Consider the following 26,684-nt stretch of genomic DNA (forward strand, 5'->3'; position numbering starts at 1 on the left):
CACCACACAGCAGCTCTGTCTCCCGGATTAGACTTCTAGATCATGGTATCGAGGCCACGGTCTCGCGGGCGTGAATACAATCTATAGGGCTGATAGCGGGTACTGCATGTGAGTTGAACCGAGCAAAGATCCAGATATTACCATCTTTCCTTGTCGATTCCTATATGCAACATGGTTCATCGTAGAGATATTTCTGTAGTGATACTACCAAAGCTGGGTGACACACAACATGTTGAGAGGGTGACGAATCATTGTAAACGGGATGATTATGCTCTAGAAACACGCGAGGGCTAAAGCAAATATATTCATCAACCATCTCCGCAGTTCCTGGAAATCTCCACTCCCGCAATCGCTTCTACGTAAGCTTTCCCTCTCTATGTACCGAGGGGGGCCTCGAATTGGTTCTTGTAAGTAGACTCAGGGTCTGGTCAGCTTCGGCTTTTTTTGCCAGACTCGAGACACCAAGAGTTACTACAATAGTAGTTATACAATAGTGGAGAGAATGCCACGTGCCGTCCAGGGTCGAACCTTGACCTATATCATATAGTTTCTCTCCTTTTTTAAGTCCTCTGCCATGATGCTTATAATAATACTGACAAGAGATACTTACAATAAGATACTCACGATGAGCGTCATAGTAAATCATCTCATAGTGTTGTGACCAACCCACGGGTGGTCACTTCATAGCAGCTACATACACACATCTGAGTTCTCCTACACGTTCATAGCTGGCGATTTATCGTCAAAAGCCTCACTTCTGTTGCCGAATATACAGTTTCCAGGTATGGCTTACGTAAGCGGGACTCGACCACAACACCGTCGAGTTACGCACCACAATAAGAATGAGAAACATTACAAACAATAATACAATACGACGAAAGAAAAAGATTGACTCACCGTAATTCTTCGGGTTTATCTGAATTACAAGTCCACAATAGTAGAATAAGGTCCGGAGGTCTAATCAGAAGTTAGGACTGTAAGTTTCATGATGCTACAACTAAAAAGAGAGTCAGAAGAAGGGATAACGTATAGAGGAAGTAATTCTGAGATATTATCACGTACCTTTTCGACCGTAAATGTCACGTCCTGCTACAATTGATGGTGGGCAGTCGTATCATTCCATCCGGGGCCCGGGTAGAAGAGATAACCCACGTTGTAAACCGGTACCATTCACTTTGTATACACCGTTACAGGCAGTCGAACAATATATAATATGTTTGTCATGTCCTGCCATCACAGGGTTTCAACAATCCGGTGCGCTTTGCCGCAAAGGTTTTAGTAGACCGACGGTGGCCTTGGGCCGTCGCGAATGCCATCCGTATGCGTCTTGATCTAGTCTGCGTCGGGATCGGAGAGACATCGCATATAGGATTAAAAAAATATAAAAAAATGTTTCTTAAATATATATATATATATATATATAATATGCATAAATTGGCATTTTACCCCCATCAACTCTAACTATCCCTCTGGTCAGTGCTCCGCTCGATGTGGCCCATCATCCCCGACTTCTCGAGACCCGTCCTCTCAGGAGCCTCCCCTGGAACGCCCATTGAAGGGTCCCAGCGAAGCATGACCTTTCCTCTTTCAAACAGCTTGTCAATCTGCTCAAGGGAGAGCCGCTGGGTCTCGGGGTAGAAGAAATAGATGAGGGGGAGGAACAGAAAGTTGAATATTGAGAAGTAAATGTACGTGCGGTATCCGATGTTGCCGATAGAGACGGGTGTGATCTCGACAACGAGGAATGTGAAGATCCAGTTCGAGGCCGTAGCGAGGGCGGCAGCACGCGTGCGTATGGCCAACGGGGCATACTCGGCGGGCACTGGTGCTCTGTCAGTGAGAGACCGTGAGTCGGGCGGGAATGGAAAGCGGCCGGGGTGAGCTCACGAAGCCAAGGGATGGCCAAGAGACCGACGGCGAAGAAGAAGTTGAAGAGGAAGAGCATGACGGTGGCGACGACACCGGAAGCCTTGGAGCCGTCGTAGACGGTACCGGCGAGGATAGCCATGCAGAAGCACTGACCGGCAGCAGCAAAAAGCATGAGCTTGCGCCGGCCCATTCGGTCGATGATCCAGATAGGTGTGAGCGAAGAGAAGAAGTAGGCAACGCCGTTGAAGCCTGCGATGAGCAGCGACAGGCTGTGCGACATGCCAACAGATTGTTGGAAGATGACAGGGGCATACTGCAAGTTCGACGCCAGTCAGCAGGTCTCCCTCTTCTCCCTTTCGCGTGTCAAACAAAATGGCTGAAGGGGCGATGACGAACATAGGTGATGAGGTTGATGCCGGAGATTTGCTGCATAAACTGCCCACCGATCCCCAGCAGGGTGCGGTAGCGGAACCTCTGGGGGCCATCTCTCAGCATGGCCTTGAAGCTGGTCGTCTCGGCGGCCTCGCGCTCCTCGCGGATGGCATCCTGAATCTCTCCGAGGCTCTGGATCAGTCCGGGATCGTCCTCGCCCGTGAGCCCCTCGTCGCACCGCACAGCCCACATGATACGACGGGCTTCGTCGTGGCGGTCGTGGGCGACCAGCCATCTGGGCGATTCCGGGAGGAACACGACGCCAGTAAAGGTGAGGGTGGCAAAGAGGACCTGTAGGGCCAGAGGGAAGCGGAACTGCGAGTGACCGTCGACGTACGACATGCCGTAGTCTACCCAGTAGGCCAGCATGACGCCGAAGATGTTGATTGCTAGCTCGATGGCGAGCCCCCTGCCACGGGCCTTGGCCTTCATGAGCTCGGAATGCCACACGGCTGTTCAAGTTAGCTTCGCGTATACACGCAGGCGTGGGAGGTGGGAACGTACGGATCGTGCTCGTATTCATGCCGTTGCCGAGGCCGGCGACGATGCGGCCAACGATGAGTTGCGGGATGCCATACGCTGTAGCCTGGAGGATGGCGCCTACACTCAGGACGACGCACCCAGACATGATGCACCGGCGACGACCCAGACGCTCGCCCATGAGCAGACAGAAGATGGCCCCGAAGAAGCAGCCGATCTCGTAGATGGCCACGACGGTCCCCTGGAGAGAAGAGCTGCCGTGACCGCTGCCTGTCGTGTCGATCTCGGGAAAGGTGCCTGTGAAGGCATCGCCAGTCAACAGGCCCGACATGACGCCCTGATCGTAGCCGAACAAGAGGAACCCAGCGCCCGCCGTGGCCGTGATCACCCAGTTGAGGTTTCTCCCCTTGAGGGCTGTCCCCTTGAAGCCAGCAACCATGATGGGCTCTCGGGAACTGTTACTGAAGCAAGATAGAAGACGAGTTTAAGATGATGGGCCATAATCGGCATCTCAGAAACGTGCCGCAGAGGGAGGCCCGATATGTTTTTGTACTCCAAGCGTCTTCAGGTCTTGACGGCCTTCAGTTCCCGTTATCTCGCACCACGGACTTAGACCCGAGGACATGCCCAGTTTGACGTACCATCGCAACCCCCTCAACGCACCCCACGATCTGCCAGCTCCTCCGTAGACCTCGTCTCCGCATGGGGGCCCCCCAACTTGGGGACCAACCTGGGGACCAACCTGGGGGAGGAAAAGAGGGTCCTAGGGGTGCGCAGACAGGTCTGTCCCACGTGGTGTGGAGAGGGACCCCTCTTGGAATGTCGAAGCGGATGAACCATGACCTGTCACTTGGGCTCGAACTGAACATGTATGAGTGGTCGGTCCTATATGTGGTGGGAAGAGTAGCGATGCTCTTGGTCAACTGTCAACAGAGTGAAGACGCCTAGGGTGCTTCCGATCTTGACTGCAGTGTTGATGGATGAGCAGCGGGTTGAGTTCCTCGAGGAAAGAACCTTGAACTCGTCCCGGTGCATCATGATCGATGGTGATAATAGATACTGGTGTAGTGTGGAGGGTGGTATGATCATCTTGAACTCGACTTTGGTACATCCATGGACCGTTGACTCTGCGGTATTAACGGTATTAACGGTATTAATAGTATCAATAGACCTCGATGCGGGGAGAGCATGGGACAATCTCCAATTCCTCAAAGCCATGCGCATGCACTTCTATCACCTCTTTCGAGGCTAAAGGCCCGATTTCAGGACGACTCTGGCCTTGACATCCTACGGTAATAACCCGTCGGGCGAATGACACGAAGCTACCCCACGGGCCAAGAAGGACAAGGGCGGCGGCTATTACTTCCTCTTAGGTAGAACAGGAACATTAGGAGCCTGCAAAGAGGTGGGGTCCTTTTTACGACAGAAGCCCATCTCTACATCTTCCTAGCTGGGTAGCTGGGTAGTGACGGGCGGCCAGGGACCCGGTCTCGACATCACGGGCGTGGGAAGACGTAGAGATCAGCTGGTCATTGGCGCCCACCGACCAAAGACAGTCTCCCAAGACGGTATCTTCTATCCAGAGTAGAAGTCTGTGTGGAGGGGTGGAAGACAAGGTCAGGGTCTAGCATCCACGTACCGAGCCACGAGAAGCGATTTTCATCAATCCTGGTCATAATTGGAGCCCAATGCGCAGTGCACGGTTACAAGTGGATCTTCTTGTCTTCTCCTGCAATATCGATTGACTGCTGCCTAGACCAACGATTCCCCGGCTAAAAGGGAATATCGTAATCGTAAAGCGGTAATATCACTCCGCATGGAGGAGAGTATGGAGAAGATGAGGGGTGGGGGGGGGGGGGGTGACAAGCCCGCGCACCCCACGAGCCCAATCAAACTGAAAAAGGAGAAATGGAGAGGCCAAAAGTACGATGCAGCGTTGATCCCCCCCGGGGAAAAGGATACACATCAAATGCTAGTTCGAAACTCCTTTGGATGCGAATGAGACGATGCGGTTCGGCTGACACTGCCATCTCGGGCGAGAGATACGTATGGCAATCTGCGTGCACCTTCCCGGACGAAACGAATATCATTCCCAGACACGGAACCTTGAGGTGGCAACTTCGGCTACAGCTGACGGATCCGGCAACGACCACGAGGCGGAAGCTCTCGTCTGAGACGCATGATGCATACCGGCACCGCCAAAGACGATCAAGGTAGCGGCGGTGGCGGTAATTCCGATGGCCTGCCCAGGAAGAGGCGCACACGCACGAGGACGGGATGCCTCAACTGTCGTCGCAAGAAGCGCAAGTGCGACGAACGACGTCCGACGTGCGGCACCTGCTCTCGTCGAGCTGAGAGGTGCGAATGGGGCGTCAAGATTACTTTCCGCCGCGAGAACGCCCAGTGTCTCGACGGTCGTCACCCGTCCATGCAGAAGATAGCTGGTCGGAAGAGACCCCGCGGCTTTGAGATCCTAGACGTCACCGCCGAGGTCATCCGAGACTACGATCTGCCGTCACCGACAGCATCGGATGGCGGGGACGGAATCGCAGAAACACCAGCACCAGAGCATAGCGGCTCCAGGTTGCCGTCGTCTGTCACGTTTGGAAGAGACGAAAAGCAGTCCATTCGCCTGGATGAGGGAGCCATGCCGTCGGCAGCAGCTCCCTCCAGCGCCGCCGGTTACCTTCCCCCGACGCTGATGCGCTCGCCCCAGCCGCCCGCGGGACACTCCGACAGTGATGTCGCCAACCTCATGTTTCTCAGCCGCGGTGGCCGCCCGGGCGCTTCCAGAGCCGCCGCCGCCGCCGCCGATTACCCTGTGCAGGCCACGCTCGACTCGGTCCCCATCGATATGATTGCCGACTACATGACGTCAGCACAGGCCTTGACACCCGAGGGCTCGTTTGAGGACGGCGTCTTCATGCCCGGGTCTGCCTACCACGAACTCCACTCGACGCTACGGCACCACCTCATTCAAGAGGTACGATCGAATGCACCCACACGGTCGGGCACGCCGGAGACCGGTGCTGCAGACTTCGCAGGGACTGATCGGCCGTTATGGCCATCGGCTGCTGCTGTGGCTACCATCTCTGCCGAGACCAGTTCGATCCTGAGAAAGGACGAGGAGATTGTTCTGTGGCGCAACTGGTTCGGTGAGATCGCACCCTGGCTTGATAAGTTCGACCGCGACGCCGCCTTTCAGAATGCCGTCCCGCACATGGCCGCGTCGCACGACCACCTGCGGTACTCGCTCCTCGCCCTATCGGCACGCCAGCTGGAGCTCAAGGAGACGACACAGCCGACGGACCGGAGCCTGACCCTGTACCAGCAGGCTATACACCTACTCCTCCCGCACCTGCCGAGCCGCAGCACAGCCGTCATCGCATCGTGTGTCATCCTGTGCGTCCTCGAGATGCTGAGCTGCTCTCCCAAGGCATGGCGGCGGCACCTAGATGGGTGCGCCAGCCTGATGCAGGCCGTCGGGATGAACGGGGCCGTCGGCGGCGTCGAGGAGTCCTTGTTCTGGTGCTTCGCACGCATGGACGTGTGCGGAGGGCTGATATCATCCGTCAAGACGCTCATACCAGCGGACCAGTGGGCCACCAAGATGGATCTGGACACGGACGTGAGCTTCTACCGCTCCCAGCCGGGTTTCCACAGCTGGGCCAACTACATGGTGTATCTCGTGGCCCAGGTTCTCGACCTTCTGGCACCCGTTCCCACCGAGCCCCTCGACGTTCCGAGCCGGACAGATCCCAAATTCAGGACACGCTGGATCAAGCTGTGGGGCTATATATGGGATTGGCATCACGTCCGCCCGGCGCCCCTCCACTCCATCATGACGATCCCCTCCTCCGAAGATTCCCCCTTCCCCACCATCCTCTTCTCCAATCCTGCCGCCATCTCGGGGAACCAACTATACCACACCGCGTCTATCCTCATGCTCCAGAACCATCCGCCCGGTGTGAGCCTCAGCCCCAAACCAAGGAGCATCTTGTGGCACGCCCGGCAAGTATGTGCCATCAGCATATCAAACGACCATCACGGGGCTTGGACCAATGGTATACAGCCCCTCTGGATTGCCGGCCGCTGTATGAGCCATCCTGCCGAGCACAGGGCCATCCTAGAACTGCTCGACAAGATTGAGAGGGAGTCGGGCTGGGGTACAAGGTGGCGTGCTGCTGACCTCAGGGAGTACTGGGGCGACCTTGGAGAGTGAGCTGCCGTCGATGCTATGCGCACCGCATATACATTGAAGCTCTATATATCATCGTACAAGGTCTATTCAAAGTCGGACCAGTAGCCTCTCGGCGGTAGAGGCCGCTTTGAGTTCGCCGGAATGTAGATACCACAAGGGCAGAACGAAACTATGCTTTCCCGATTGTCAAGACCATGGTTGCCTATATGATAGATTTTACCGCTACCCATGCTATCTAATACAAGCGGTGAACCCTCCTTTGAGATGCCATCACTACTTCCTATACTATCACGCAAAAGATGCCAGACTGCAGATATTTCTCACATGCCTCTTCCCTTATTTATACACCGCCATCCCCTTTCAGCTGTTTCGTCGTCATCGCCCTCGCCCTCGTTGATCTCGCATGGATCCCTCTGGTACTCAACTCTCTGTAACCAGACGGGCTTCTCCTTCTCAAGACAGGCCTTGACAGCCTGGGCCTGGTTGCTCCAGCTTGCAAAGCGGAACTCGACGGTGACGGTATCTCGATGCTCGTCGTCGACGACGATGACCTCGTCCGTGCCAAAGTCGATAAACTTGCCGAGGTACCGGGTCAGGCAGCGCTGGTTTACGTATGCCCCGTCTCCCGTGATGAGGAGCACGCGCGAGACGTAGCTCCTGTACTCGTGCTGCGGGATCTTGATGCGGTTGTACCTTCCCTGCGTCGTGTAGCCGCGGATGGTGACGACCCCCTCCTTGAGCATCCTCATGCACCTGGCCGCTGCTCCGGGCTCGAAGAAGCAGACCTTTGCCGCGGCCGTCTCGAACTTCTTCCCGTCGGACTGGTTGATGTGCGCGCTGAAGATGCGGCCGGTGCCCCGCAGGGACTCGAAGAGCTCCTTGAAAGTCAGGTTCGGGGCCATGTTGTACAGCCACAGGCAGCAGTTCTGGTCGTCCGGCAGATGGGGAACGCCGGCGTTCTTGGCCGAATGCGATCCCCTGTAGTTTGCCGAGAAGGGTATCCGATCCGTGCTCCCAGCCTCCTGCTGCCGAGACGGGACCCGATCCTCCAAGGAGCCGGAATCGGGACCGGAGTCTGAACTGGAGCTATCTCTACGGCTGCGCATAGATGAATAACCCGAGTCGTTCGGACTGGTACCCCCCCGTTTCCTCTCCAAGACGGCCCTCATCGGACGGTAGCCCTCCTTCTCGACTTGACTCCCAGCTGCGGGTAACGGGGGCGCCGATTCAGAGCAGGGATTACTGCTGGGTAGCTTTGGCGGCTCGACTGTCCCGGGACGCCTGTCTGCCGAGGGTGAGCATCCGGGGCACCTTAGGAGGCCGAGTAGGTAACCACAATCGTTCTCGCGGCCTGACTCCTCCAGTCCGAATAAGGGAAGGGGGACTTGGGCCAAGTTTGCAGAACAGTCGAGCGGGCCACGGTTCTTTGCGTCAGCATCGGTCGTGCTTGTAGCCGTGGCCTCATGCGTGTATCCGGGCTGTCCGCTGGGGAGCTGGGACGCATGGTAGTCGGCGGCGGGAATTGCATCCGGCACTATGCGCTGGTTGTTTGGGGGTTGAGGCACGTCCTGGGTTGGCATGTCGCCAGTATGAGTCGCTTTTCCCAAACCAGGAGGGCAAGCCATAGGCGTTGGAGGTCCACAGACCTCGCGCTCCGATAACTGACGCCCGGGGAAGGCGGTCGGTACAGCCCGGAGGCTGAAGACGGCCAACGTTTGAGGCGGGTCGTCGTCGTTCTGAGTACGAGGCAACGGAGTCTGCTGTCCGTGCCGCTGTGCAGGTGGCGCTGGGAGCACTTGCCGATAGGCCTGCGTTCGAAGTCCGCCGCGATGGCTAGTCTGGGTGTTGGAGCCCGATAGGGGATCCTGTGTCGAGAGCGGCGCCATATGGTGCGAGTGCCTGGTGCCAAACTGGGCATTTCCAAGAGCCTTTCTGTAAGAAGCCTGAGGGATGGGATGCCCCTGGCTCCCGTAGACTCGGCATGGTGTCCCGGGGATCCCACCGGTGCATTCAGGGTTCGTCGAGGAATTGCAAGCGCCTGGGTTAGGTGCCCGACTGACCTGCCGCCTGTGAGCAGCAGCCTGGGCGTGATGGTATGCCAGGGCCTGGTGGTTGTTGAGTCGAAACTCCATGATATCGTTTGCTCGATCGCGCAGGCTGATCCGAAGCGCACTAGGCGGAGACGGCCGGAGCTCGTCACGACGGCTGTTCCCGGCGTTGTACGCCGTGTGAGCCAGAATATCAAGTGCCCAGGCGTGTTCCCGATGGCGGCTCTCCTGGTCAGACTCGGTTGGAGGGTCGATGTGTGTGCCAGGTCTTGTCTGCCTCCAGTCAGACGTGAGCTCCCAGCGAGGAGCAGTGACCCTTCCCCGGCCATTGTCGGCCCGGCTCGTGCTTGAGCTGGAAGGTTCGCCAGATGCGGGCTGTACGGGCCCATGCGGAGGACGGCCAGCCTGACGGCCGGCAACATCTTGCTCGACGTCTGGGTTGGACCTCATTCTCCGGGCAACGGGCAGATTCTCGCGAGATTGCTGTGAGTTAGGGGTAGCGGTACCATCCTGTCGATGATTACGAGGCCTTTCCCCCTCGGAGTGGCCGCGCACATGGTTCAAGGCTGGCATTTCGACTGGCAATAGTCTTTCAGGTTCTCCCTTCAGGTCTCCTCTATTTCCTAGTTTCCTCTTAGGAGATGTGATATCGGGATAGGCAGAGAAATACAAACAAGTTATGAATCTACTGTCTTGGTCTATAGCACTCAAGTTGTCCTTGACTGCTGTCGGAATGGTCTGTGGGTTTCGATGATTGGTTCCGATATAATAGAATGGGCTTGCAAACTGCGAGGAACGTTCTAGAGAGAGGGAGTCGATGGACGATCTCATTTGGAGTACGCCTTCGAGATTCCTGTACTTGCCTGTGTGACAGGTTTTGTAAATATGTGAAACGCGGATGAAGGAGAAAAGGGTTCGATAGAGTGATGGACTGAAGAGATCCATAGAGATACATGTTATACGTCGTGGGGAACCGGCATCTTTCTTGCTACTTCTCATAACATTTGGACTAACATGTTATGGTTGGAAGTACAACAGGTAAACGACGATATAGCCTTTATGCTTGTTGGGTCTTCCTGCTCACTGCCTGGCGGAAGATGGCGGTGGCTTCATCCGGTGGATGGTATGATTCGATAGACGGTATCCGAAGGAAGGGAGTGGACACAATGGCGTACAATACCATGTACTTCATGTCCAGTGGAAACGTGTCTCCAGATTCCTGATGGAAGAGGGGAAAATATAACTTTTCGGACTATTGATGAGCACCAAGATGCCAGTTGACAGTGTTCATCGATCGAATACAGTAACATCACAGTAGTAGGTTTAATGCAGTACAGTACTTCCAACACGAATACAGCATTACCGAGTGGTCTTGTTGAATATCAAGAGTCATAGAGAGGTTTTTTTTTCCATATGGTTTTTTTTTCCATATGTGAAAGGTTGAAAGGTACCTACACAGGGTATAGATAGACATTGAGAAAAATACAGAGCTGTCGCTAGTCAATCAATTAAAGTAGACAAAGAATACATGCGCATAAAAGGGGAACATCGAATATCGTGGCGGCAGGAATCCACAGCTCCTCTCTGCCTGGATCTCTCTTTGTTTCAACTTGCACGCTTAGTTAAGGGCCTCACCTACCTAGGGACGGGGCTATCTACCATTGTCATCGTCATATATACGTTCTCCCAGACTTCCGTCTGACTGTTTAGCTGTCTCTCCTTCTCCTTCCGTGACCCCGTCTCGAAGAGAGACTCTGCATATAGCCTCAGCGTCTTTACCGAGCTGCCTGCCTGACAAGAATATCCCTGCAACCCTGTAGACTGTTGCCGATGATGTTGATAAACGGCCGCTGGGTGTTACTCTTGAAGAAGTGAGCCCAGATGTCCATGACGGCGAGGCCAAGATTTGTCGGATGCACGAGGTCGGTCGGGGCCGTCGCAGCGGAAGCATAGCAGGGATCGAGTTTCAAATTCTATTCCCTTCATGTTTGGACATACCGTTGAGTGGTCTCGTGACCATGGTGTCAGCAACTCTAGTAAGCCATTTTACTCGAGAGGACGCAGCAGTCGAGTCCGGCGATGGAATGTCTGACGCTCCGGAAGAGAGCTTGGCTTCGGGCAACTCGATCGACACCCAGACGGACAGGGATACCCAGCATATGCGTCGCGTACAGCAGGGCGGCGATGATGCCGTCGCCCCGCTGAACATCGGGTGCCGTGGCGAGGGATCGGGCTATCAGTCGAGGGTCGCCCGTGTCGAGCTGTCGATACGGGCCTAGATGGAGATGTAAGCGGGGCGTAGGCGAGAGATAGCAGTGAGCTGGAGAAAATGGTATCGGGCCGTTTTTCATTGTTAGGGTCGAGACCCGATTCAGGCGCTTGCTGCCAACTGCATGTTCATGAGCGGAGGCCTCGTCTGTTTCGGGGGTGATTGTTTTTCCATTGTTAATGTTTTGCCCTCTTTTGCTGGACAGTCTTTTCTTGGGGGCTGGGCCATTTCCCTGAGATTCAGACTTGAGGGCCAGATCAATCTTACTCGAGTCTCTCCACCTCTTCGTGGGGAAGGGATGCCGTGCTTCTTCTGTCCGCAATATTCAGATCGCGCACAAGATGGATCCTCTGTAGCAGACCCTGGAGGAGGACGTAGTTGCCCAAAGGCGTCGGTATGGGGTCGAGAGGCGCAGCAGACGGACTCTCGTTCTTGAGGAACAGGGGCAGCGCTTCTTGGAGATAGAGCTGCTGTTTTGGTACATCATCGGTTGCGGCCCGCCACTGCCACGGCGTTGACGCCTTCCACTCCTTGGTGGAGCAGGGGAGGCGCAAGTTGACCTCGTTGCTGCGTAGGACAGGATACGCGTCGTATGCGAGGCTGTGGGTGTGTAGAAAGGTGAATGCGATCAGCTTCGTTCTCCGAGTCGTTTCGCGCTCAACCCACGACCGCCGCTGGCATGTCAGGGTGCCGGCATCCCCGGCGACGGGCCTAATCTCGTCATCGCCATCGTCGCCGTCCAGGCCGGTATCACGCAGGACGTGGGTGAGTAGACCTTGCAGGGCAAACGCCTCCTGAACCATGTGCGCCTTTGGCTCTCACGTGGCAAACGCCATCGACGCCGTCGGGGCTCCAATCGTCTCCAGCAACGGCCACTGGTGGTCGACTGAGTGGGTGGTCCTCGGCGGCTGCTTCTGCTTCTGCCGTCTGTGGACGTTGTCTGGATTCTTTCTGTTGAGAGAGAGAGACGAAGTGGTCCTGGGTCCGATGTGCTCAGCTTGTCAGCACAGTCGGTGTATGAGGATTGCTTAGGGTTAGCCGGCACGCGGCGCTCAAAGAAGTACTGAGCACCAATGGCGTCCAAGCCAAAGATGAGTTTGAGTAAGTGATCTAGAGACTTGCACAGCTTCAGTCGGTGCTCATCCGTCGCCTTGAACTGGGTGTCGGCAGCCCGCGGGTCTCTGTCGAAACTTCAGAGTCAGTCGAGGAGAGAGTTCATCGCGGCACTGAGAGAGGCTCACCTTGAGCTTCAGAGACATCTCTGGAGATTCTGTTGCCAGTGGGTGCAGATGATAGCCAGGAGCTGAATGGGGTGCTGATGAGCCTTCGCGACTCGAGGCATGCCAATTCTGACTCCTCTGCATTCTCATCATCGCCTCTCAAGCCTGGATCGATGTTTTCCGATTGCCTACAGCTGTTGCTGTTGCTGTCAAAGTAGGGACTCCACTCGGCCGGCAGGCCCACGCCGTCAAGGAAGTTGGCAAACTCTCGAAAGTGAGGGTCGAAGTCGACGGCTGCTTCCGTCATGATCGATCATACTTCCTAGGAATGGGAGTGTACATGGAAAGATGCACCGCCATCGAAGAGTTGCGGTGAGAGCAGTCCCTGTGAAGCACACAGCCTGGTGTCGGTACATCCTCCTCGGTGTTCCTGGTCCTGTTCCACAACTTGATGTTGTTGCTCTTGTGCCGTTTGCTGCTGCTGCTGCTGCTGTGGTTGATGAAGACCTGTCCATGGACTTACTACACCGAGTCCCGACAGCGGCACCGCAGCCGCCAAGTCATCACCAGCTGCCACGACCTGCGCCGTGTGTCCAACGTCATTGGAAGGCGAGGTATCGGCGGCGGAAGTGTCCTGGTGGAGAGTCATACGCTCATGTCGTGTGAGAAGGTCACGCCTGGCAAAGGCAGCTCCACAGTGACAGCATGCATACGGCGTCTCCTTGGTGTCTGATACATGATGTCAATCATCCCAAGACTTTGGTGATAATAATAATACCTATCCTTCGATGCCTCGATATTCTAAAGAGAGTGACTGGCGTGTGCGCACATGGCGTTCCAACTGCTCGGTACGTTCAAAGGCTCGGCCGCAACGAGGGCAGAGGCGCAGGTTGGACGACGTACTTCCATGTGACTTGGCTTGCCGTTGTGAATACCTCGTCAACATCGTTATCGTGATTGTGCGGTGCAACCCGGTTGGAGTTGGAGCATATTGAGGTTTTGGAGATTTTGGAGACGGTGATATGGAGGAGGATGCAACGCAACCCTTCCAACCCCAAGAAATCAGTTGCTGGAAGAGGACAGGGAATTATCGGTGGGGTCTCATGATTAATATCAAGTCCTCCATCGATCCCCAGTCTCTCCGCAGATGGTGCGTCCTTCGATGTGACGAGGTCTGGCCCTCAGCCCGCGATAGTGCCATCAGAATACTAGGCAGGTACATAATCCTCAGGTATAAGCTGACTATCCGAGAACCAGATCCTTCCCTGGAGCTCAAAGACATCTGTTTCCAAGCCCAAGTCTTGATACATCAAAGTCAGACATGGCGCGTAGCGTATTCCCCGGCGTCGCTCTCATCACCGGAGCCGGCGGCACAGGTACCTACCCATGGGTCCTATCGAGCTGAGCCACTCTCTGCCGAGCACTGACAAGAGAATTCTCTGAACCGGAATGGAAAGGCATCGGAGCTGCCGTCACCGGATCCTTTGCCCGCAGTGGATGTCCCCGAACAGCCCTGACGGACTTGAACGCAGAGACCCTCGACAGCACAAGCGAGACGGTCCGCGCCGTCAACCCGGGCATTCAAGTCTTCGCGCAGGCAGGGGACATCAGCCAAGAGGGCTTTGTCGAGTCTTTTGTGCGAGAGTCCATCTCCCGTCTGGGCGGCCGCATCGACTACTCGGTGCAGTGCGCCGGGGTTCTCGGCCGCGACGCCCGGTCTCACAAGGTGGCCACGAACGAGTTCGACCTCGTCGACGGCGTCAATTACAAGGGCACGTGGCTCGTCGTGCGCGAGGTGCTACGCCAGTTGACGACGCAGACTCCGCTGGATGGACATCTGAAGCAGAGGGGTGCCGTGGTCAATATCGCCAGTCAGCTGGGCGTTGTGGGTAGGCCTGGAGCTGGTAAGTTTGGGTTATTTTGGTTGGGAGGGAAAGATCTTATGAGAGTGAATGTGTGATAGAGAGAGAGGGAGGGAGGGAGAAGGAGAGAGAGAGAGAGAGAGAGAGAGTGTGTGTGTGTGTGTGTGTGTGGGTGTGTGTGTGTGTCTGCGTTATGGTTAACTTACGAGAGAAAATTTCAAGCCCCGTACTGCGCTTCCAAGGCTGCCATAATCAGCATGACCAAGTCGGACGCCATCGACTATTCACAGGACGATATACGCGTCAACTGTGTGTTGTCCGGGTGTCATTGCCACCCCCATGACGACGTCGACAGAGGAGCTCGAGGAGAGGCTGAGGCCAGCGGTGGAGGTTGCCCCTGCTGGTGCCGTCATGTTTCTGTGCTCCTCCCAGGCCTCATTTATACAGGGTCATGCCTTGGTTGTGGATGGTGGCTACACCATCAACTGACATCTTACGAGTACATGTGCTTGGTATTATATATTCCATCTCACGCTTCATTCAATCAATGGCTATTCAGGCAGGAGAGATGACTCTGCGAAAGTTGACGATACCTTTTTTGCTCCTATCGGCGACGCTTGACATCATCAACAGTGGGAGGTACCCCCGTCCACCCAATTCTCTTCTCGACGTTCCGCGCCAGCTGGAGCACTCTTGCGTCCTGTCCGAGACCACCGACAATCTGCAGGCCAACAGGCAGGAGGAGCGTTTCGTCATCGGGAGCAGCCGACCACCCAACCGGTAGAGTGAGAGCCGGGTGGCCGGTGATGTTGAATACGGCGGTATTTGTCGTCATGCCCATGCTCGGCTCGAACGAGGCAATGACGGAGTCGCGGGTTCCATGCCTCGGAGCGACGAAGGGTGTCGTGGGCATGACGACGGCATCGTAGTCACGCAGGACTGTCTCGTAGGCGTCGGCGATGCGACGGCCAATGTTGACAGTCTTGCCGTACAAGCCGGGGAACCTCTCCGTCAGGTACAGTCCGTTGATGACGGTGTTCTTGGTCGAGTGGAACAGCTTATCGAAGCGAGCCTGCGTCCACGGCAGACGCGTCTTCTCAAACTCGGTAAGGTACAGTCCACGTCGGCCGCTGGCCCGGCCCATGATGCCTGCCGCGCCCGAGATGCGTTGCTGGACGGTCCAGACTGACGGGCCTTCTTTGTGAAGCGGTACGGATATGGGCTCGATGACGGCCCCGACGTCCTTCAGCCGCTGCACGGCCTCGTGAAAGGCCGTCGCCACGCCCGGCTGCACTAGCTCGTTCTCGATACCTTCCTTCAACACAGCTATGCGTACCCCGTCCATGCGGCCGTCTGCATCCTGCACGTGCGAGCGGAAATGAAACGATGCCCGGTCGCCGGCACCCAGAGACCTGTCGTCGATGCCGTCATCCCCAGCAATAGCATCCATGCAGGCGGCGATATCGTCGATAGACCGCGCGATGGGGCCGGCGTGATCGTCGATAGGGTCACCACTCGTGATTCCCGTGTAGGGTACCAGACCGTGCGTAGGCTTGAAGCCCACGCAGCCGCATAGCGAAGAGGGCACGCGAATGCTGCCGCCCTGATCCGTACCTAGCGCTATGTCGACGTGCCCACCGGCCACGAGCGCCACCCCGCCAGACGTGCTCCCTCCAGCAGAATATCCCGTCTTGAGTGGATTGTGCACGACGCCCTGGGCGCTGGTGAAAGACGCGGTGGAGTTGCAGAAATGTTCGCAGTTGGCGGTTCCGAGAATTGACGCGCCCGCCTCCAGGCACCGCGTCACCACCGTGGCGTCTGTAGTCGGCGTCCACGGGTCGAATGCATCGCTTCCAAAGAACTGGGGTACGCCCGCCACGGCAATGCAGTCCTTGATGCAGACCGTCTTGCTCCCTAGGATCTCGGCTTCCTTTTCCCCGCTGATGGTGAACTTGTGCGCCCATGCGTGTCCGTAGAGCTGCTCCGACTCGTCGGGGATACGAACGTCTTTTCGGGGGAACCGCTGCGTGTCCGGTACCGGTTGGTAGTCGGGCAGGTTAGAGATGCGTTCGGCGCAGTCGTGCACGGCGGCAAGGAGCGTCGTGTACTCGGCCGACTCCTCGGGTCTGACACTCAGGCCCAGAGATTCGAGCGTCTTTTTCACGTCCCCGGCGCGGACTGGGTTATCGCTTTGTTCACGGTCAGTCCTCGTGGCTGTCCTGGGCCGGGGGAGCTTGTCATCTTACCCCGATATGTCCTTGAAAAAGACGGACATCTCTTCCTCTCTTATCCGCCAGCCGTAGAGAGAGTCTCGGAGCAGCTCAGGGGGGAGAATCGGGAGGGGAAGAAGAAGGAGAAAAGGATAAAACCATGCATGTTGAATCGTGCGATACAGACGGCCGCTGCCCGATGATGCCATTCATTGATGGTAATCGTCGAAGAGGGGACCCTTGGCGGGGTAACTTTTGGAGGCACGTCATATCCAGCCCCCCACCCATCGACTCCAAGGCCTCCAGATCTCCAGCTGATCTCTATCCACAAGTGGGAGTAGGTCAACGGTGTCGTTGTCGGTTGATGGATTTCGGAAGACGTAGAAGATACGAAACGTTTCTGCCATCAGCTGGGATACCACGTCATCGGCAACCCCAACTCTGTCTCCGGCATCCTGGGCCTGCTCGTCAGCGCCTGCCTGTACGTCCACGTCGCGGCCAGGTACCTGTTCGTGCGTATGCTGCGAGACTCCCTCGCATAACACTCCACCTACTTCTCTACATCACTGCTTGCAGTCAGACGATCCTCATCTATCTTCATACGATTGATGTCTTATGTGAAAGCATGAGATTATAGGTATAGGGTAAGTAGCGTCGACCAGTCTCGTGCATTCTCAATGTTGATGTCTCTCACATCAAGACATGTGCATGTCGACGAGAGAGACCGAGGAACGTGGGGAGCAAGTCGTGGTGTAATGACGGATCGCAGGGAGCGGCTTGGAAGCCGACACTCAATGTCAACCGGAAGCTTTCGGCCGGATATTGTTCCTCGTACAATGCAATCCCGGTCGTCTTGTCTTCTACCGTCCTTTTTGGTTGACTCTTCATCATCACCTGCCTTATCTGCTCTCAATTACCGGTTCTCGATGTACTGTTCTAGAGGATGAGACGGGCTCACTCGGGACTTATTGCCGATAGGCTAGAAGGTAGACGTCCAGAACTCTTGTTCTAGGTGAAAACTGATGCGCCGTATGCAGATTTCACGATGTCCTCTATTACTCGTACCTGGTCCTCTCTTTCCCCTCAACTCCTAACAAGGAATATCTCGACTAGGCCGAGGAGATGGAGGAGAAACGACAAAACAGAACACCAGGGCCAGAGGCTGTTAAGATGGGTTGTCTGCCTATTGTCAACTCCCACTTCTCATCGGTTTCAACTCCACCCGGGTTCTGTGGTTTGGTAGTTTCAGGTTCCATCATGACGTACAGGTTGGTACAGTGGTCAGGCCAGACGACGGCGTTTGAGGGAAGACCCCTGGGATGGTGTGGGACCCGCCAACTCCAACTCTCTCTCTCCCTCTCTCTCTGCGTGTATGTGTGGGTATGCGTGTTGTGTGTTCTTTCAAGGGTCAAAGCTCCTCTCTCGGCCTGCCATGACCGGTAATGGCCGAGTACGGTTAGCGATGATACGCATGGTCATGGCAGGTAGTGGGCTACTAGTACATATCATACATAGATCAGCAGGGTGTAGGATGGATTCCCTCCGACCTGCTCAGACAAGCAAGCTCCGGAAATCACCAGCTGTGCATATACGACGAGTAGCGGGAAGAGCACAGCCAAAAGACCGAAGCGTTGAAGACGGCACTTCCGGTCTGATCTGGCGCTAACTAACCGGATACGTCGATGTACGCGCCATATGTAGTAAGCTTCGTCAAGGGAAGAGAAGAGAGGGACTGCAGTCATGCCAGCGTTGGAGAGGTCCATTGTTATTTACCAATGTACACAATATGATTACTCGTTCCCCCCCATCCCTGATTCTACGTCTGGCCTTCCAGAATAAGAATCTGACATGCATGATAGACTAACAGACTGGACCTTTCCGCCGGCTTCGACACCAGAGAAGCCGCCGCCATTCCTGATGAGACAGGCACATGTCTGCTTGTCAACCGAAGAGGGGCAAGGCGACGCGATACACGTACAGCTGCAGCCTGCTGGCCCTTTATTATGAATAATACCCCACAACAGAACACGCCTGTCGGAGCGCAGCCGTGGGAGAAACAAAAGTCCCGAGGCTTCCTTCTATGTTACTGCCAGAGAGGAGATGAGACTGTACGGGTGATGATGGAGAGAATCGAGCGACTTCCGTAGAGAGCACAGGGGAAGCTTTTACCGATTACCGACCGGTGATTTGGGCTGGAGAACAGCAATGACGGTTCCCTGCCTTCTCAGTCCTTCAAATCCGTGCAAGCGAGCCCGATGCCTCCCTGCACTGTATTATAGACAATTTAGTGACGGATCTTTTTCAACTAGCGAGTCATTTGCAGCCGCAGCCAAACAAGAGGCTGAGAAAGAGGAAGAGGTGAAGAGTGTGCATGGCGGCAGTTGAGAGGCCCAAGTACGACTGTCTTGATTGGCGGTTAACACCAAGACCGAATGCAAGGGGGGGAGGGGCAGGGGGGGCAGCCTCGGTTAAGGACAAGGGGTGTGGAAGACGAAGTTTGATGGGGAGAGGGGACGGGGACGGGGACGGGGACGAGGACGACGACGACGACGACGAACCATGGTGTCTTCTCGCCTCCTCTCTCGTGCCATCTCCACCTCTTGCGTTTCCTCCGGCTTGGGCGCTCTATTGGTCTCTTTCCATCCCACAATATCTTTCTGCATGATGCCCTCTTCCAGAACCATTGGAAAGAAGGCTTCGAACAGGGATCAATACCATGACGGGGCTGGCCCAGGTCTGTCCGCGCCAAAGCATGGGTCCTCTCCCCCCCCCGGTAATCCTACTCCCGTCTTGCCCTTCTTGTTAGGTGGTATCATTGAGGCATCGTGTTGGGATCTCGCAAGGATCCCTGTAACCGGTCTGAGGATGCAGCACCAGTTGACCAGGTAGCGTCTGAGAATCGATACCACGTAATACTTAGATCCATCTTCTCTCTCTCGTCACCGCAGGAGCTTCAACCATGGCATCATCAATCGGACACCCCCCTCCTTGCCTCCTATGCCTTCCTCGTAATCGAGAGGATAGAGCAGGGGACGGCGGTTAGCTATCTCGTGCTCGAGACTCTTGTCTCCCCACGAGATTGAAGGGACCAACTGAAAATCCATGGTGACCAGTTATAACGATGTGCCTACGCGGGATTCATCCTCCCCCGGGCTCCTCCCCGCCCCCCTCCCCCCTTCCCCCCTGTCGGTATCAAAGCTTGGCCGCCACCCTTACCGTCTGACCTTTTAGTGTGTGTGTGTGCGTGTGTGTGCGTGTCTGTCTCAGCAGCAGCAGCAGCAGCACTTCTTCTTTTCCTGGTGCTTCTTCCCGAGCCGTCATCATTGCGGCATTGCCGGAGTATTACCCCAGGGCTGAGAGATGCCTTCGCTTGCGTCTGCATCGCCAGATGGACGTCGATGACGGTTACGACGACGGCAGCGAAGACGAGAAGAAGGTATGAGTATGCTTTTTGGTGTCAGAGGCCGTCGTACATTGATGATGAGATTATCCAGGATAGATCCTAGATTGAACGGCAATACTCATGCTTGACCATGTACGCATCCCTTCATATTATGAAGAGGCGACTACACTCACCAATGACATTTGAATTGAGAAAAAAATTTAGCTGAATAAAAATACAATGATGATGAAAGAAGAACAAGATGAAAGATGTGCTATGAGTTTCTGACAAGGAGACCCAGAGAACAGAGAGACCAGATGATGGTCATCAACCACCACCACAAAAAGAGGAAGAAGAAAAAAGGAAGAAAAAAAAAAGCTACGGTAGCAAACCTGGTCGCATGCATTCAAAAAACAGATTTCGAGTCGTGTTCCGTCGTGGCAGGTCCCAAGTCTGGTCGGCGCGGCACGGTAGTTGAGTGCAGATCTGATGATACCATCAGGATGAGTCCCAGGTCTGTCGTCCTACCGGCATTTCTGGCACCTGCACACGCAATACGTCATTTTCTAGCACCACCACCACCACTACTACTACTACTACTACTACTACTACTATTATTATTATTATTATTATCTCTATCGCCGCTACCATGAGTGTGCCCATGAAGCCAAGGTAACGTGATAGGAGATGATGACTGGGTAGAGGTCGGCCGCTCGAAACCGTCTGGGCGAGGCTGATCCGTAGGGAGAGAGAGTGGGAGAGAGAGAAGGCGAGAGAGAGAAGAGAACGGTTCCAAATGTACACCTCTGTCGTGCAGCCCCGTGAGCTGGTCGAGGCAGAGCCGTGGCACTATCCATCATGTGTGTTTACCCTCTCCCTATCTCCTCTTTCTCTGTGTATGTGCTTCTGGAATGTCTGGTCAAATGAGCAAATCTTCAGAGGCGTGTACGTGTGCTCATGGTGTGACGAAACAATGAGGGAAACAAGGTCAGGTTTCATTGTCTTTCATTCTAGGGCATACCACGGGAGACACGGTACCTGAATCAGTCGTTTCCAAGTCGGAGAGAGAGGAAGAGAGGACAAGGTACATGCAGCGACGATGCAGGCGCGTGCGCAGTACCCAAGTCTCACTGCTTGCTGTGGAACGAGGTTTTTTTTTTTTTTTTAGTGGAGGAAAATACGTACTACGTATTACTATAGACACAGTTACGTCCCCGAGATCCAAGATGTCATTATGCCTTCCACCCAGTGGCAGAAGCAGATCCGAGAGTACAAGTAACATGCTGCATGTTTCGTTCCCGTGTGCTTCGTCTGGGTTGAGGCGGCGGATGGGAAACCCGGCGAATCCCAGCCGATGAATGGGGAGGGAACCTTTGGGATAACCTCCCCAAAACGTACATGGACAAACAACCAAGGGTCCTTTTGGTTAGATCCCTGCAGTTGACTGTTGTCTTCAACGTCAACAGTACTGTTTGGAAACCAGGTTGACAAAAGGGCCCCTGCCGACAGCGAATGCCCAAGCATAGGAGAATAGGAAGAGGAGAGAGAGAGAGAATATGAAAGAGAGAGAAGGAAAAGCTGTCGAGACAGAGAAAAGTCAGAGGGAGGACTGTGATTGGTGCAGATTCGCAACGACGATCTTCAGGGGTTTCGAGTGTGAGTGGGTTATGGATTCCTGACGTTAGACCACAACAGGATGGAGATGGGTTGGTTGGGGCGTTTCAACCCGATCGACAAGGTGTGTGGTCCAGCTCTTCTACTCCTTCTCCTCTTCTCGATGGCCGTCCCCCTCTTCCGTTCTCTCTCCGATCCCCGAGGACCAGTCCTGCAACTGTAGGTTACCGTACCTCTCTTCCCCCTCTCTTCCTCTCCATCTTTTCCCTTCTCCGCCCCCCTTTACCCGATGAGGGAGGACAGGCGCAGGTACAGGTTGGCGTGAGGAGTTGCAGGTCATGCCATCTGATTCCTTCCGGTCATTCTGCCATCTACCTGACTTAGGACTTACTTAGTATAGACTTAGCAGCAGACACGAGCCCGGATGATGGCTCCACCCCCCACCCCCTTTCTTCCCTTATTGTCTTTGCTGCTGCTGACGGCTGCGCACTTCCGCGTGTCTGTGTGTATTGTGTATCGATGGATCCCCCGAGCGGTGCAGCTAGGCGACAGAGAGGGTGAGAGAGAGAATCACATTCTTCTCAGGCACACGCACGTCTAGAGGGTATAAAGCAACTTGCTTTCGCATTCATTCCTATCCGTTCTCTTTCCCGTCCTCTTCATCATCTATTCCTATCTCTCTCTCTCTCTCCCTCTCTCTCTCTCTCTCTCGCTCGCTCTCGCTCGCTCTCTTTTTCTGACTGTTGATCAGCAGCTCAACTCACTCGCTCGCTCGCTCACGCTCTCACTCTCTTTGTGGTATATTATTTGTCCATAACTCTCGCTTTCTCTTTTCCATCGTTATATATATCCTACACACGAGACCACCCACTCTTTATCTTCTCTGTCCGTGACAGGAAAAATCTTTCAACATGCGCGCCGCCACTCTTCTCGCTCTTCTCCCTTTCGCCGTCGCCGCCCCTTCGGCCTCGGTGGCCCGCTCCGCTCCTGCTCCCGTCGTCGTCCCCCGTGGCGGAAAGCAGATTGACGGAAAGTACATCATCCGCATGAAGCCCAGCTCCATCTCCACCGCCGTCAACTCGGCCATCGACTCCATCAAGTCTGCCGCCGACTACACCTACGACATCGGCTTCCAAGGTTTCGCCGCCAGCCTCGAGTCCAGCGAACTTGAGCTGCTCCGTCTAAATCCCTACGTACGTTTCCCTGCATCTTTTTTTTTTTCTTTCTTTTCCACATCTCTCGCTTATACACATCCCTGTTCTGTCCCCTCCCCCCCTGTCGACTTATTGCATGGCTCTCTGGGATATCCCTGCAGACCCGCAAGGATCTCCAAAACAGAAATTGAAAACATGAAGAAATAAAAAAATATATACATATAGAAAACTAACACATAGATAGGTCGACTACATCGAGCAGGATGCCGAGGTCACCATCCAGGAGACCCAGACGGATGCCGACTGGGATCTCGCCCGCCTGTCCAGCAAGGAGCCCGGGGCGTCGGGGTACTCGTACGACGAGTCGGCCGGCGAGGGCACGTGCGCCTTCGTGCTCGACACGGGCATCGACGTGAATCACCCCGAGTTCGAGGGTCGGGCCACCTGGCTGGAGAACTTCACGTCGGACCCCAACGAGGACGGTCACGGCCACGGCACCCACTGCGCCGGCACCATCGGTTCCAAGACGTACGGCGTGGCCAAGAAGACGTCCCTCTTCGCCGTCAAGGTCCTCGACAACCAGGGCTCCGGCACCAACTCGGGCATCATCAAGGGCATGGAGTACATCGCCAAGGAGGCCCCCGGCAAGGACGGCTGCGACAAGGGTTCCGTCGTCAACATGTCCCTCGGCGGCTCCTTCTCGCAGGCCGTCAACGACGCGGCCGCCGGCATCGCCGACGCCGGCCTCTTCCTGGCCGTCGCGGCCGGAAACGACGGCGCCAACGCGGCCACCTCGTCACCGGCCTCCGAACCCAAGGCCTGCACCGTCGGCGCCTCCGACCAGCAGGACAAGATCGCCAGCTTCTCCAACTTTGGCAACCTCGTCGACGTCTTCGCCCCCGGCGTCGACATCCTCTCCACCGTCCCTGACGGCCAGACCGAGAAGATGGACGGCACCTCCATGGCCTCCCCCCACGTCGCTGGCATCGGCGCCTACTTCCTCGGCCTCGGCCAGAAGGTCGACGGCCTTTGCGACTACATTGCCGACAAGTCCATCCACGTCGTCACCGGCGCCCCCAACGGTACCACCACTGGCCTCATCAACAACGGCTACTCTGCCTAAGCCTTCTTTTCTTTGACAATCTCTTCACTCTCCCTCTCCCCAACACCAGAGTTTCTCGGTTGAGAGACAGAAACCATTTCAGACACACACTTTTTTTTCCCTTACATTTCGTTTATATATATATATATATATATATATCTATATATATATAGATATCTCCCCCATCTCATATAGACTCTACATCTCGAGGATATACCCATGGGTGGAAAGCAGCATACTCTTCTTTCCTTTCTCACTTTGTTTCCTTCACTGCGCTGTCCATCGCGTCACGATGATTTAGCATGAATATATTCGATACAGTACTGCGGTTTTTGTGCTTCCATGTCTTGAGGCTTACATCTTACACTTCATCTACACTTTCCATGTCTTATACGCTTATATATTTGCCACATCAACATCTTGAGTCTTATATCTGACTCATCAACCCTTGCCTCTTACACTCTCTCAATCCGTGCTCCATTTCATCTCACAGTTTTACTATGCCTTCGACTTACACATCTACGTGCACTGTTGCATCTTACCGTTCGCATGTGCATCTGTCTTTTCTGACCTATTCACTCCCCCAGGAACGTAACCCCATCGACCGATCACATGGCATCGTCACATATATATATACATACACCAAGCTAGAATTCGTCAAACCGTAGCCGCATACCGATACTGGACTGGACTTGTATTGAACCCGCTCAACCTGAGAGTAGCCGAATACAGCTGATTGCTGACCAATCCATGTCATCCTCCGCATACAAAGGAGCAAAGATATATAGCCCATGACGCCTCCACCTTACCTAGCTAAAAACCATCATGCCGTGTCCTGGCCGGAGAAAGACTCTCATCCCATTCGTACACCTCTCCTCCTCGGCACGGGAGTAGACTTGACCTTGGTCTTCATCCCGGCTGCAGTCTTGCCAGGAGCCTTACCAGCAGACTTACCAGCAGACTGACCAGCCTTGCCAGCCTTGCTAACCTTGACAGGTGATCTTCCACGTACACCTCTCGTCTTGACCTCGGACTTCTGTTCTTGCGCTGCGGACCTCGTACTCGTACGTGTGGATCTCGTGTCGTTCTTCTTGGCTGCTGCTGCCGCTGCTTCATCGCCCTTGGACGGTGCGGCCTTTGCCTTTGTGACCCTTCCATCCGTCACCCTGCCCTTTGTCACTCTACCCGCCGGAGTGGCGGCTGCTGCTGCCGCCGCTGCTGCATCACCCCTGGACGCAGTAGTCCGTGCCTTGTCGGGTCTGCCGTTCCCATCCTTTGCGGCTTCCCGTCTCGACAGCCGAACGGACCGGTCCTCGTCCGAGGCCATCTTCTGCCTCGCGGCGGTGATGTAAGACGTCGCCGCCGCCGCCGCCGCCGCCGCCGCCGCTCTGCCTGTCGACCTATTCCGTCCCTGCTGGGACTCCTTCTTCCGCTTCTCGGCCTTTGCCTGCGCCGCCTTCTCCTTCGCGACCTGCGCGGCTTCAGCCTTTGCAATCTTGGCCAGCTCAGCTTTGGATGGTCGCCTGCGTGCCTTGCCGGGCTTGGGGCCGGGTCTGCGCGTACGCCTCTTCTTCTCGGGTGGTAGCTGAACCGTCATGTACTCCCCCTTTACGGCCTTGCCGTCGGGAACGAGCACCTCCAGGGTCGGGTGTGGCTTGTTGGCTTCGGCGTCGTCGACTACGGAGCCCATGAGGCGTTCGCTGATGTCGACTTTGGGCGGCGAGGAGGACGTGCCGATGCGACGTCGCTTGGAGCGATCGGCGTACTCGTCCGAGAGCAGGATGGAGTCTGCCGCTGCCGAGAGCATTTCGGCTGCGGTGCGGCGTTTGCGACGCAGCGTGTCGTCCGGTGCGTCCGGTGCGTCTGATCTCGGCGTCTCTGCACCGGAGTCGTGTGCGGATATGAGCTGCTGCGCAATGAGGGCTGGTGTTGCTGCGCTGGATCCCGACGACGCGTGTTGCCCGTCGTGCTGCTCAGCTCCCCGCTGCTCCTCTATATCGTCACCCTCTGCGTTGGCAGTCTCGTGACCCTTCGCAAATGCGTCGTCTTCACTATCGTTGTATTTGCCATTGCTGCCATCGAGAAGATCGTCGTGTTCGAGACGCGCAAGTCCCCCGACGGCAAGGTCGAGCGTTCGTAGTGCCTCCTCATCCATAACGCCCCTACTAGCCATCCACCACTCTTCGTGGTCGTCGCTGATATCCGGCATGTCGTGGTCGCGTTCCTGCGGCCGCTGCTCAGCGTGCGCCTCCGCCGTCGGAGCTTGCGCTTGCGCTTGCTTCTCTCCCTTTCCCCCTTCCTCCTCCTCCTGCCCCTCCTCCTGCCCCTCCTCCGGTGCGACGACGACGGGGTACCCCCAATCGTCCTGCCGCAGCGCACCAGACATGGAGGCGTACATGTTTGCTTCGAGGACGGGCTCATGCGTCTGCGCCTGTGCCTGCGCCTGCGGGGAAGCAAGGGCGGGAGCGGGATCGTCGGATGTCGCGTCGCCGTCGTCATTCGCATCTGTCAGGACAGAGTGCTGTTGCCCTCGGCCTAGGCCATCGCCGTCGTTGTCATTGCCGTTGGCGTTGCTGTTTCCAGATTGATCCGGCACGTGGTGCGCTGGTTCATCCATATTTGTATATTCTCTGCACGTCGTTGCCGACGCGTCGGTCGTTACGTACGAGATACGTGAGCGATGATGCGATGCGACGGATGCGATGTGTCGAGGGAGTTGGTCGGATTACTTGCTTCGGTAACAAAGTGTCAAGGTTGTGATGAATATATATATATATATATATATACATGTACGAAGGTACAAGATAAGTTGAAGGGAGAAGAGAAAGAAAAAGAAGGAAG

General features: G+C 55.5%; 10 protein-coding genes across 10 annotated transcripts; 3 read left to right on the forward strand and 7 right to left on the reverse strand.

Moving 5' to 3' along the window:
• Positions 1-1,457: 1,457 nt before the first annotated feature.
• GMORB2_7304 (Sugar (and other) transporter) lies at positions 1,458-3,220 on the reverse strand (the record flags this gene model as incomplete). The annotated part of the gene is made up of 4 exons (XM_035469269.1): positions 1,458-1,822; positions 1,888-2,182; positions 2,266-2,753; positions 2,806-3,220. The coding sequence occupies 4 exons, from the start codon at positions 3,218-3,220 to the stop codon at positions 1,458-1,460; spliced, it is 1,563 nt and encodes a 520-aa protein (XP_035320964.1).
• Positions 3,221-4,963: 1,743 nt separating this feature from the next.
• GMORB2_7305 (C6 transcription factor) lies at positions 4,964-7,003 on the forward strand (the record flags this gene model as incomplete). The annotated part of the gene is made up of 1 exon (XM_035469270.1): positions 4,964-7,003. One exon carries the CDS (start codon positions 4,964-4,966, stop codon positions 7,001-7,003), a length of 2,040 nt encoding a protein of 679 aa, XP_035320965.1.
• Positions 7,004-7,302: 299 nt separating this feature from the next.
• Positions 7,303-9,603, reverse strand: GMORB2_7306 (uncharacterized protein; the record flags this gene model as incomplete). The annotated part of the gene is made up of 3 exons (XM_035469271.1): positions 7,303-8,550; positions 8,629-9,501; positions 9,586-9,603. 3 exons carry the CDS (start codon positions 9,601-9,603, stop codon positions 7,303-7,305), a joined length of 2,139 nt encoding a protein of 712 aa, XP_035320966.1.
• Positions 9,604-10,805: 1,202 nt separating this feature from the next.
• Positions 10,806-12,102, reverse strand: GMORB2_7307 (Fungal specific transcription factor domain; the record flags this gene model as incomplete). The annotated part of the gene is made up of 3 exons (XM_035469272.1): positions 10,806-11,003; positions 11,124-11,305; positions 11,661-12,102. 3 exons carry the CDS (start codon positions 12,100-12,102, stop codon positions 10,806-10,808), a joined length of 822 nt encoding a protein of 273 aa, XP_035320967.1.
• A 15-nt stretch (positions 12,103-12,117) lies between these two features.
• Positions 12,118-12,826, reverse strand: GMORB2_7308 (Fungal specific transcription factor domain; the record flags this gene model as incomplete). Its single annotated transcript, XM_035469273.1, has 3 exons — positions 12,118-12,239; positions 12,269-12,478; positions 12,541-12,826. 3 exons carry the CDS (start codon positions 12,824-12,826, stop codon positions 12,118-12,120), a joined length of 618 nt encoding a protein of 205 aa, XP_035320968.1.
• A 6-nt stretch (positions 12,827-12,832) lies between these two features.
• Positions 12,833-13,465, reverse strand: GMORB2_7309 (uncharacterized protein; the record flags this gene model as incomplete). Its single annotated transcript, XM_035469274.1, is given in 5 exon segments — positions 12,833-12,841; positions 12,916-13,026; positions 13,043-13,153; positions 13,171-13,320; positions 13,349-13,465. The coding sequence occupies 5 exon segments, from the start codon at positions 13,463-13,465 to the stop codon at positions 12,833-12,835; spliced, it is 498 nt and encodes a 165-aa protein (XP_035320969.1).
• Positions 13,466-13,840: 375 nt separating this feature from the next.
• GMORB2_7310 (Short-chain dehydrogenase) lies at positions 13,841-14,870 on the forward strand (the record flags this gene model as incomplete). Its single annotated transcript, XM_035469275.1, has 4 exons — positions 13,841-13,895; positions 13,953-14,404; positions 14,624-14,690; positions 14,764-14,870. 4 exons carry the CDS (start codon positions 13,841-13,843, stop codon positions 14,868-14,870), a joined length of 681 nt encoding a protein of 226 aa, XP_035320970.1.
• Positions 14,871-14,985: 115 nt separating this feature from the next.
• GMORB2_7311 (amidase) lies at positions 14,986-16,656 on the reverse strand (the record flags this gene model as incomplete). The annotated part of the gene is made up of 2 exons (XM_035469276.1): positions 14,986-16,600; positions 16,628-16,656. The coding sequence occupies 2 exons, from the start codon at positions 16,654-16,656 to the stop codon at positions 14,986-14,988; spliced, it is 1,644 nt and encodes a 547-aa protein (XP_035320971.1).
• Positions 16,657-22,498: 5,842 nt separating this feature from the next.
• On the forward strand, positions 22,499-23,864 carry GMORB2_7312 (cerevisin; the record flags this gene model as incomplete). Its single annotated transcript, XM_035469277.1, has 2 exons — positions 22,499-22,780; positions 22,986-23,864. 2 exons carry the CDS (start codon positions 22,499-22,501, stop codon positions 23,862-23,864), a joined length of 1,161 nt encoding a protein of 386 aa, XP_035320972.1.
• An 832-nt stretch (positions 23,865-24,696) lies between these two features.
• Positions 24,697-26,460, reverse strand: GMORB2_7313 (uncharacterized protein; the record flags this gene model as incomplete). The annotated part of the gene is made up of 2 exons (XM_035469278.1): positions 24,697-25,009; positions 25,265-26,460. 2 exons carry the CDS (start codon positions 26,458-26,460, stop codon positions 24,697-24,699), a joined length of 1,509 nt encoding a protein of 502 aa, XP_035320973.1.
• Between the last annotated feature and the right edge of the window lie 224 nt (positions 26,461-26,684).

The sequence above is a fragment of the Geosmithia morbida genome, assembly GCF_012550715.1.
Source record: "Geosmithia morbida isolate 1262 chromosome Unknown scaffold_8, whole genome shotgun sequence".
In the NCBI taxonomy this organism is placed as follows: Eukaryota; Fungi; Ascomycota; class Sordariomycetes; order Hypocreales; family Bionectriaceae; genus Geosmithia; species Geosmithia morbida.